Source organism: Vanellus vanellus (assembly GCF_965231255.1).
Source record: "Vanellus vanellus genome assembly, chromosome: 1".
NCBI lineage: Eukaryota > Metazoa > Chordata > Aves > Charadriiformes > Charadriidae > Vanellus > Vanellus vanellus.
In genome coordinates this window covers 45,847,280-45,859,503 of record NC_138905.1, presented here as the reverse complement: position 1 = coordinate 45,859,503, position 12,224 = coordinate 45,847,280, and the positions used below count along the sequence as shown (strand labels likewise).

General features: G+C 37.6%; 1 protein-coding gene across 1 annotated transcript in view; it reads right to left on the bottom strand.

Annotated features, from left to right (window-relative positions):
* The window catches only part of METTL25 (methyltransferase like 25), a gene marked incomplete at its 5' end in the record, with an annotated part of 63,180 nt that overhangs the window by 49,020 nt on the left and 1,936 nt on the right, over nt 1-12,224 (bottom strand). The window contains 2 exons of the mRNA XM_082491975.1: nt 604-704; nt 5,583-5,747. Coding sequence (XP_082348101.1) covers nt 604-704; nt 5,583-5,747 — 266 coding nt within the window. The remainder of the gene's footprint in view (nt 1-603; nt 705-5,582; nt 5,748-12,224) is intronic.

The window sequence follows — 12,224 nt, the reverse complement described above, 5'->3', positions numbered from 1 at the left end:
GCACTGTGCAATCATAATTACATGTAAAAAAAAGGATAAGTTACAATCAAATCTGAGAAAGGAATCCTGCAATTCTTCACCATCCATGGATGAACTTGCCATCTCATGCATGAAATGGCCAATTCATAGAGTAATTGCTGGGTGATAATGGTGTTGGGTGTCCAGAATAAGTTGAGCTTTCAAAATTTCTCAATTTTTCTGCTTTGGTCTCTATAGGGCAGTCTTGTGTGCCTGACAGAGGGAGAAGAAAGGCTCTCTTACTGATACTTACGGTAAATTGCCAGTAACCAAAGCAGTACCCGTGCATAGCAAAAAGCAGTACAATTTTTAGCTGCTCAACACATAGAGGATGATTATAATTTCTTAAAATTTTTCATGAGTCATAAGATGATTATGACTCACTGAAAGGCAGCTCCTTTGGAAAGATACATTTGTAAACAAAATTGTCCTTCAGCTTGGCCCTAAAGGCTCTTCTTTAGCTACATTTACTTACAGGAAAATTAAGAACATCAATAACAGAATATCAAAAAGATGTATTTGAACACAATAAGGAGAATAATTTGGAAGGTACACGGTAACATACAGTAAGAAATGCTTTCTTACCTGCTTTATACCACAATAATTCGCTATTTTGTCTACCAGCTCTGACATCACCTGTACTTCATGTGATTTCTTATTATTCATAAACTCATCAGTTTTGATGCCTGTATCAGATTAAGAAAATAAATACACGTTAACACAGCCCATAATAATAAAGATTTGTGATCAATCAAAAAAATACCAGCCTAAAAATATACTATATTATTTTTATATATGAAGGATAGTAATTTTTAATTGAAAATTCACAAAATCATTACAAGACTAAACTTTTGAATTACAGATGAACTAGTAAAATTCAACACACTGTAAAACTTAGTACTTCTATTGTGTTTTTTTAAGATGTAATATATCTAATACCTGGCCAGATATTAGACAATAGCTACCATTATAAAACTGTACTATTTCTTCCTGTTCATTAAAAAGTATTTATTTTTGTGTTGCTTATCACATTTACCTTTACATATATAAAATATAAGGGCAGGCACAATTAACAATCACACAGTATGACTTGTTAATTCTGCAGATTTGCTCACAACATCAAGTGGGAGTGTCCTGGTTTCAGCTGGGACAGCATTAATATTCTTTCCAGTGGTTGCTGTGTTTCAGATTTTGTATGAAAGGAATGACCAAGCACCCACTTGCTAATCTCTACATCCCCCAACCAAAGGAGGAGCTCAGAAGTCAATCCCTTGGGAGAAACCCACACATTTCTCTATGGTGACCAACACTACAAGACACTTGGCTCTAGTTAAATTGATGGAAATTTTTGTAAGTCTGAGTGATGGTAGAAGAAACTGGACTGTTACTGATGAGCACGCTCCTAGAAATCAAGACTGTTCTACATGACTAGGCAGATTAATATAGTTTCCCGTTCTCTGCTTTTTGCACAGTATGTGTTCATCTGTCCAGAAACTGATCATTGGGCAAAAACTATGTTCATTCCTTGATCAGCTCATGCTGGGAACAGAGCCAAGAGTGTTACTTCTTTAAAAGAGAATGGGGAATTCAACTGAGCTCATGAGAAACCTAGTGTTTTCTCTATTTTTCCGCAAACCCACAGGATCTCTCTATTTCTTAAACATCTGTTTTTTTATAATAAACTGTTATGACAATACTTAAAATCTAATATAGACTCTATGAACTGACAAAAGAAAAAATAGACTAATATTAAACCAAACAAATAGCAGAAACAAGAGTTTGTCAGTTCACTAAAGATTCTCCTTAACTTCAAAATTGTGAAGATCTACAGTGTCCTAAAAAACTCTTAGTTTGTATGCATTTCAAATGAAAGAAAAAAAAGGCAAAGAAAAAAAGGTCTCTTTTTGTTTATATTTGAACATTTTTGTGTCTGGATAGACTCATCAGAAGAAGCAGCAGAATGGGAACAAGAAGAGTCAGACATTTAACTTCTTGACAGAAATGAAAGTTGTTTGACTGTTCTCCAAAGCAGCACTGTTACTTTGAACTATCACCACATATTGCACCTTTTACTCTTTGCCATAGTATGAACTCAAAAGACTGAATTAGGGAATGCTGTGTGAAGTACCCTTTCAGAGAGTAGCCAAATAAAGTATTTCAAACATGGAAGAAATCCAGAAATCCAGAAACAAGACCCAACTTACAAAAGCTGAGGTTCCAGGTAGAAAAATCATAGCTTGCTTGCTTATATCTGCATATATGAATTATTTATCACCTTAGCTACTGAAGTTCCTTAAACCCTTTTTAGGCTTCTTTTCCTACTTTTTGCAGAATGAACTCTCTGCTTCTATTTTAGCTCAGTGAAAATGATACTGTTTGCAGAAAATTACGGATTTTTAATAAACATTATTGTTGTTGCATTTTCTGCAAAATTCTGATAGGTTTTTTTATATTATTTTGAAAAACAAGCAGACATATTACAATCTAACAGAAAAACTGTATTTGGGGACTGTTATATACTGCCAAGACAACTGAAAATTTGAAAAAAAAATCCCTGTAAATTCATTCTGCTATCACAAACTTAATTTCTTGAAACAAATAACAATACATGTAATTTCCTTATTATGTGTACAGCTGATGCAAGCAGAACAAATATTAATTTCAAAAACCATAATAAATTTAGAGATCCCACTCCTTTTGTGATGAAAAAAAGTAAGTGGGGTTCGACTACTTCACAGAAGTATCCTGGATATAATAGAGTAACAGAAACAGGCTGCCCAGGGAGGTGGTGGAGTCCCCTTCTCTGGAGATTTTCAAGACCCGCCTGGATGCAGTCCTGAGTAATGTGCTCTGGGCAATCCTGCTTTAGCAGGGGAGTTGGACTAGATGATCTCTAGAGGTCCCTTCCAACTCTGAAATTCTGTGATAAAGAAATATTAGGAAGCTGTGATAAAGCTTAAAGTTACTAGTTATAGCTGGTACTGAAATGTTGCTTATTCCCACTGTGAACCCCTAGCATAGGCAGCTGTTTTTCATTTGAAAAACTGCTTCAATTCTATAATGCCATTTACAGCTACATCTCTAGATGTGAAGCTGAACAAACTGAGGAGCTGTCTTTTGAGAGACTGTCTTTTATACAGTGCTAATGCAGATCTTCCTAAGATCTCCTATGGCAGTATGTGGGGGGTTTTACATGTCAGCTACCCATGGAAATTCAGATACACCAGATAAAAAATTAAATTCACAGTCTATACCAGATAACATCACCTATGCAAAAGTTACACAATTATGATTTAACTCCATAAGCCAGACTGAGGGACTTGGATAACCATATGCTAAAAAACCCATTGAGGCAGACTGATTCCGTCTGCCTCACGTATTCCAGTATGTGGAATTTAAAAATGGGTTTATTAACAGTCACTGCATGACTATTACCTTGGCCATAAACACACTGCAAAGGTGGAGAGTGCTCCTAATCCAATACTCTAGCAACACTTGCTTCTTTTATCAGATATGAACCCTGTAACAAGAGAAATTGTCCGCGCTGGCCTCCTCCTGTTGGGCCAGGCTCTTGTGGACCCTGTGTGCTCAGTGCAAGCAACCTGATGGTGCAGTAAGGACCACGGTGACCTTTGTTAGGAAGCAATGGAGAAAGCCCTTTAGACTCAGAACTCCATTCTGAGTAGTCGTGTCTACAATTCACTTATATGTCTACATTAAGATGGTGAAGAAGTTAGAGAACTATGCAAGTATGCAAACTGTGGGAATAGCCTCATATGTATGTTTGTCTTAGAACAAGAAATGTATTAAAAACATCTGAAACATAAATGAAATTATCCTGATGCATACTTTTCAGAATATGAGCAAGGCCATCGTAAAGTTGCCAGTTTTCTCAGACTTACGCTTCCCTTAACTTGCAAGCTTTATTATGCCAGGAAACGAATATATTCTCTGAAATACAGAATTAAGTCCAAAATATCTGAAATATCTTAAAGTTAAAAAATCACAACTTTCATTTGGCAACTTGCACATTATGAATCCGTAATTTGGAATTTTGCTTCTGGCAAATGATTACCAGGAGCTTAAATTAAGTTAATTTAGCTGATACTTACTGCCAATTCAACACAAAGGTTTTGCATTATAATACCATTGTATACATTTGGAACGTGTTTTATTTTTTCTATGAAGAAAAATTTAGAATTACTGCATCACAAACCCAGGCCCCAGTTACCCAACCGAGCCACAATCCTGCAAGACACATAATAAAATATTCAGCAATTGTCTTATTCCTAATGTTCCATTCTGCATCACAAAAAGATGAAAGAATCCTTGCATTTTGTCTAAGAAAGCTAATCCAGGTATGAACTCAAATACGAGTATAACAAGGTAGAACTACAGAATGACAGAAAATTTATCAGGGAATGAGAGCATAATAAAAATGAAAACAGCTAAAAAGCAAGCGGAAGAAAAGCAGCATACAGTTGTCAAACAAGAAAAAAGGGCTTCACGTGAACTAATAGCAGGAGGAAAGAAGCCAGAAAGTAAACTTACAGTAAGACCAATGCACAACAAAACATTAAGACTATCTTGGCTATGGCATTTTAGTAATTCTGAAGAAATGGAAAACTGGGGAGTCAACCAGCGAAAATGGCAAAATTGGAAAGAGAAGATAGCTGTAGAAAATGGGAGATGCCCAACATATATAATGGTGTTATCACTTCAGATAAGAAACATCAGAGTTTTAATGTATTATAGAGATTAAACACACTAGAAAGCAAAGGCAGAGAGCTGCTCAGTCTGCCTCTGAAAAACTAATGAGAAATCTGCAAGACAGTGACAAATCTATAATGATGGAGGACTCCATGAAGAGCACATTTTCAATGAAAATTACAGAGGTCAAAGTAAGTATAAATGCCAATTTATCATCTCGTAGAAAAAACATAATCAGGGGCAAGACTTCCAGTGTCCGACTTGATGCCAACTTGAGGGTGTTTTAATCTCATTTCTTTAACTACAGAAAATGAAATTGCTCTAGTTTTATGACATGTTTTTGGTATTGGTCCAAAACATACAGAATGAATAAAATCTCCTTTTTTTGTGACATCAAACACTTATTGGGCCATATTCAGCTAAACGCCAAAGCATATATTTCATAATAAACAAAAGATGTTACAAACAAAAACACTTGCAAGATTTTAGGGTGAGACTTTTAAAAAAAAGCAAGAATAGCAACCATGATTCTTGCCACTCAGGGAGAAGAAAACCAAAGTGAATTAACAAGACATCTCCAATAATGATGTGCCTGCTTGCCCATCTCATCACCTTTAAAACTGAATCTCAGGAAAGGTCTATAGCTACTGAATGCTGTGACTCCTCTGCTCAAATTTTAGCAAGAGAATCCATTTTCTAAACAAAGGCAATGAAGAAATTGTCTATGAATAAATGAAAATTTAAGTGAGAAGCATGGAGAGGGGCGGAGGCAGGGAAGCAAACCACCCTCCAAAACCAAAACTCTGTAGGTCCTAGAGTAAAAAATAAAAATTTAAATACAAATGTAAATATACCTGTTGTTCCTTGACTGACTCCTCTCAGTGCTTCAAGTAAATCTTCTAATGGGGTACACACTCCAAGGTTAGACAAAGAATAATACTTAGCAGCCAGGGCAAACAAATGTACATCAATGAGCTTCTTAGAATTTTCACAAAATACATTGGAAAACTTGTCATCATCTGTATGGAAAAGAAGAGGAAAATATTTCTGTTAACAGGGCTTAACATCTCTGCTTTAGTGCTGACACAGAACTACAAGCAATAAATACACGGTATCAGACAGAAGTAACCATGTATTTTGCTTGCATAAGTGGAAAAAAATCATTATTTTTCTTCAGCTGTATTTCCCCCTTCAGAACCAAGGTCAAATTTTGCTCTTAGCTCAACGAGTGCAAATGTGTAAAGATCTATTATTTTAGCAGAGCTACTTTAGTATAACCATCAAGAGAATGCAGTCAAAATTATCACATCCCTTTGTTTACAAACTTGCTCATTATGCTTTTCCTCGTCACCCCCATACATACTACTAGATTTTTTAAGAAATACAGCTGTTCAATACACAAAATGTTTTAATTTATTTTGCTGGAGTTATTGCTGAAGAAGAAAATTTCAGTTTATTTTTAAGGGTGGTTTACTCATTTAATTTATTTTAGATTTTCTGGGAATGAAGTGCATTCCAGAAAATTTATAGATATTCAGAAAATGAACGTAGTCTGAATCAGTAAAAATGCATAGAAATCTTTAGGTCTGATGCAGTGGAAAGAAATCACTAATCTGTCAGGGAAAAGAACAAGGTTTAATAGACTCAACAAGCAATTATATGCCAACAATTATTTAGAAAGCGATAGACACGAAACATTAAGTCAAAAGGTGCAGAAGGATATTTTGACCAGCAGCCATTCAGCAGTTTTGCCAGGTGAAGAAGTAGTCTAATTTTCTTGATGAGAAGTGGGTGTTCCACTTCGTTTCAGTCATATTATGACCCCTTTGAATTAGTATAGTATTTAGTGTAAAACACTGGAGAAAAGTCTGGCCCATTCTAATATCCATTTATGTTGTTACTTATCTCCAAATTTTATTTCCTCAGTGACTAGTATGGTTTGGATTTAGTTGTTTTTTTTTTTTTTTTTTTCATTTTAGAAACTGGAGCACATAACATTGAAACAAAATCTTTTTAGCAACTGGCACACATTTTTAAATATAAAGATTTATAGGCTAGATATCAGGTGGTTTTAACTGACATTTTTATTTTAAATACACTGAACTGTATCACTAGTGGAAAAATATACGCTTTCTATCATCACAGTGACATCAGATACTTGGGGGCGCAAGAAGAAATACTGTCATTCTTCCTCCATATAACAGGACAGCAATAAAATTCATGAAAACATGTCACTGTCACATAACAAGTCTATTCAAAAATGCCTTTTTTGACTCCAAATGTATTAATATATGCATTCTTTCAGCAGTATTAAGCAGCTTAGAATTGTTCTTAATGTAAACTTTCTAGTAGTATTAGAAATAAACAGAAAAAATATAAATCAACCTGAAATATCCTATAGGTCTCATAAATATTACATTTAAGTATTTGTTTTAGTTCAAAAGGCAGAAATTAATGCAAACATTACCGACATATTAGGTACCTATATGTTGTTCATAAACTTGATCTATTTCGATACTTGAGACATGTTTGTTTCGCTACAACAGGCAGGATCTTTAAGTACATTAGTTTCCTTTATTGGAAATAAACTCACAATGCCAATGTTAACACCAGCCCTCCGATACATGGAAATAGATACTAGAAAAGGTTTGTTTCAAAGCATCAGACCCGCCTACCATCTCAACCCAGCGTGGCATCCCAGTCCAATGGAAGCTTCAACAAGGTCTAGGCCAGCATATCTATCTCTTCATCCAGAAATGTTTTTCTGAGCAGACAACAGTTAATTCAAAAAACGGGCACAAATACACACACAAGGATGTGCCCTGCACAAGCTACCATGAGTTAAGTATTTCGATTAGGTAATTACATCAATACTGTACTGAAGCTGTATCTGGAGTAAAAGCTAGGGCACTCTCATCAATTTCTACTGCAAGGTCAAGAGTCGCCTTTCTTCATACTGGAACATCAACTTCTTGGATACCGTAACGGCCATACCCTTAACATCTACCAAATGACTACATGCAAGAATGCCACTGACTACAGACACTCTGCTTCCACAATGCTAGCCATCGTCGAAAACACAGCAAAACCTGTACCTCCCATCTCCTCTGTAAGGAATACGCATTATATAGCTCATTGGCAACTTTCACTCAGCAATAACTGTGGAAATAAACGTCATGTGAATTACATATACAGACCTGCTACAGTACAAAAAGAAAATGATCATCCACTATGCACGTGCCCATCTTACACCACAGTACCCTAATACTGATACGGAAAATCACTAAACCTATACCCTTGAAGAAATTTATCTTTATCTTGCCCATCTAACTTTCAAATAGCTCACCAAGATCAACAGCATAAGCAAATATTCTGCAGATTAGAGTTCACAATATTTAGCAACCAAATCCTCCTCTCACTGATCCCAATACGCTGCACAAATACAACTTATCTTGAAACTTCGTATCTTTCCTAGGTTACAGACTGATTATTGAAATTTGGGGTTTTCTGCTTCTTTGTCAAAACTCGTGAAGAGCTTATAAACCCACTGCTTGTCTGCTTTCACTTTTTCAGCACCTGACATAAAATATATCAACTCTCCTTACAAATCTTACTTAACTGAAATTAAATGCAGTAATACCCATGTTCTATAACTTCCGTGAATTCAGTTATCTGATGGAAGAACATGGACAGAACTAGTAGGATCTCATACCAGATCACTAGTATACTGCCTGTAATAAGACTTCTACCAAATTTAAACTGTTGTCCCAGCTTGCCAACTAAAAGAAAAAAACCCCAACTATATTAAGGTATCTGATGCATGACTTCAAGCTATGGAATGGTAGTTGTCAGACTATGTATTATTTATGAACATTAAAAATGTTAGTTTTCTCAAAAAGTTTCTACTTTGGTTGCTCACAAGATGAAATCTAGTATGGCTTTTAACCAGTCAGTCCATACATTTGCAAATAAATCTTCAGAGGACAGAAACATATGCCAAAATTTGGAATTATAGTACAAACAGCAATTCACAGTAAAATATGAAAATACTTAAAACGTAGATTTTTCTGTGCCTGTGTCCAATTTACAGGAATGACGTGATAAACAAGATGCATTATGGCAAATGTCAGCTTTTTGATGTATAAAAATATAAAGCTGTTTTCTATGTCTAAAAATGGATCTGGAATTTTCCTGTAGGGTACAACTGAAAACAAGGGTTCCACCCTTTATATGGCCATTATAATGAAATATCATCTGATGAGTATCTGAAAATATTCTTTGAAACTGATTTATAGAAGATGTAATGTAATGTTCTGTAACATAATTATGTTCTTGCATATCATACTGTACAACAGAATTGTAATTTCTTGCTTTCTAGCTTAAAAATTACAATTCAGCATGCGTATTTGTCAAAGTCCCTATAGTAGCATAAAATGTTATGCAGAATAACAGTTTTGTGCCAATCTGCAATAATGTTACTTTTTAGTTTGCAGAGCTGTGTGAGCATGAACTGACAACTTCACATTTTCAGATCACTTCTGTCAAATGTAGCTTATGTTTCCCTAAATTTAATTTGGGATCCCTATTAGGACAGATTCTAGAAAACTTTTTCATAATAGTTCGGGGATTGTGAATGTATAAATGTAAAACCTCTCAAACTCTTGGGAAGCAAAGGTTTTACCATGTGAAATCAAAATGTCATTTTACACATATTTTGAGTGAGGTATTTAGGGTAAATGACCATAGTGTCATTTGAGCACGCAAAATAAATCTACTCTCATAGCCACACTCAAAAAAATGTAGTTCTATGAATGATAGAATGTTATGAGAGCCTTTTAGTACCCATTTCAAGGTAAATATAAGTAACTAACATTTAAACATCTGATAATTTTGAAGAACAGCCACATACAGTTAATATTTTAGAGGAATATAAGGAAGAATCATTTCTGTTTATGTTGGCTTTCAAGATCTCTAATGGTTGGTTTCTGATATCTGTTGTTATTAAGTTGTACTAAAGCACTCATATAAGCTATGATATTAAGTTTCTCAATCCTAATTTTAATACAGGCTAACAGCACATTCATTTTCAAATATAGGTAGAAGCTTGCAGTTATCTTCACTGAGAAACTCATATTCTAGGTAGGCTGTATTTTCATCATGTGACTGGATGGACAGACAACGTGCAGGCAAACGAGTCAAGCATGAACCACTAAATGAGCAAGCACATGCCCATTCCATCACAGTGCCTCCAATTTTTTCACGGTACTGGAGAAATTTTGAGAGTGTCTCAAAACCTTCCAAATGTCGCATACTACAATTTTGAGGCTAGAAAAAAAGAGCCAATTCTCTTGTTTTTAACGAGCAGAAATAATCCCTGCAGAAACCTTAGAAGAAACATTATGTTTTAGCCACAGCATGAAGGCTTCATACCCTTCTAAAACACGTGCTCATTTAAGCCATAAATTGTGCCTTTTGTTCCAGTCATTTCTGTATCAGATTCTGTAACACGCATTTTGAATACAGATCATAGAATCATAGAATGGTTTAGGTTGCAAAGGACCTTGAAGATCATCAAGTTCCAACCCCCCTGCCATAGACAGGGACACCTCTCGCTAGAACAGGTTGCCCAAGGCCACGTCCAGCCTGGCCTCGAACACCTCCAGGGATGCGGCCTCAACAACCTCTCTGGGCAGCCTGTTCCAGTGCCTTACTACCCTCCAAGTGAAAAACTTCTTCCTAATGTTTAATCTAAACCTGCCCTCTTCCAGTTCAAAGCCATTCCCCCTCATCCTATCACTACATGCCCTAGTAAAAAGTCCTTCCCCAGCTCTCCTGTAGGCCCCCTTTAGGTACTGGAAGGCTGCAATAAGATCTCCCCGGAGCCTTCTCTTCTCCAGGCTGAACAGACCCAACTCTCTCAGCCCCTCCTCATAGGAGAGGTGCTCCAACCCTCGTATCATCCTCGTGGCTCTCCTCTGGACATGCTCCAGCAGGTCCATGTCCTTCTTATGTTGGGGACTCCAGAGCTGGATGCAGTACTCCAGGTGGGGTCTCACCAGAGTGGAGTAGAGGGGCAGAATCACCTCCTTTGACCTGCTGGCCACACTTCCTCTGATGCAGCCCAGGATACGGTTGGCCTTCTGGGCTGCGATTGCACACTGCTGGCTCATGTTGAGCTTCTCGTCAATCAGCAACCCCAAGTCCTTCTCCTCAGGGCTGCTCTCCAGCCATTCCCCACTGAGCCTGTGTTTGTGCTTGGGATTGCCCCAACCCAGATGTAGGACCTTGCACTTGGCCTTGTTGAACTGCCTGAGGTTGACTTGGGCCCACCTCTGCAGCCTGTCCAGGTCCCTCTGGATGGCATCCCTCCCCTCCAGCGTGTCTACCTCGCCAAAGAGCTTGGTATCATCAGCAAACTTGCTGAGGGTGCACTCGACCCCACTGTCCATGTCGCTGACAAAGATGTTGAACAGTACAGGTCCCAGTACCGACCCCTGAGGAACGCCACTCGTCACTAGTCTCCACTTGGATATCGAGCTGTTGACCGCAACTCTTTGAGTGCGACCATCCAGGCAGTTCTTTATCCACCGAGTGGTCCACTTGTTGAATCCATGTCTCTTCAATTTAGAGACCAGGATATTGCGTGGGACAGTGTCAAACACTTTGCACAAATCCAACTAGATGACATCAGGTGGTCTTCCCTTGTCCACCGCCGCTTTAACCCCTTCGTAGAAGGCCACCAAATTTGTCAGACATGACTTGCCCTTGGTGAAGCCATGCTGGCTGTCACCAATCACCTTCTTGTTTTCTATGTGCCTCAGCAGAGTTTCCAGGAGGATCTGCTCCATAATCTTGCCAGGCACAGAGGTGAGACTGACTGGCCTGTAGTTCCCTGGGTCTTCCTTGTTTCCCTTTTTGAAAATAGGGGTTATGGTTATGTTTCCCCTTTTCCAGTCGGTAGGAACCTCGCCAGACCGCCGCAACTTCTCAAATATGATGGCTAGTGGCTTAGCAACCTCATCTGCTAGCTCCCTCAGGTCCCATGGACTTGTGCACCTTCAGATTCCTCAGGTGGTCTCACACTTGATCTTCACCTACAGTGAGTGGCTCTCCATTTTCCCAATCCTCGTCTTTACATTCTGCGTCATGGGTAGTGCAGCTGCAGTCCTTGCCAGTGAAGACTGAGGCAAAAAAGTCATTAAGTACCTCAGCTCTGTCTCTGTCCCGGGTAGAAGTTTGCAGTTATCTCGACTGAGAAACTCATATTCTAGGTAGGATGTATTTTCATCATATGACTGGATGGACAGACACCATGCAGGCAAACAAGATCGTTAAATGATTAAAAGCTGCAAAACGATACTCTGCCTTCCTGATTCTCTTTCTACTCCACAAGCCAGCACTTCAGTGTCAGAATCATTTCATGGGTTTTCCCATAGAAACAGGTAAAATCAGACTAATCTTCCTTTAGTGTTTTCTTTTTGATGACTCCATTTAAC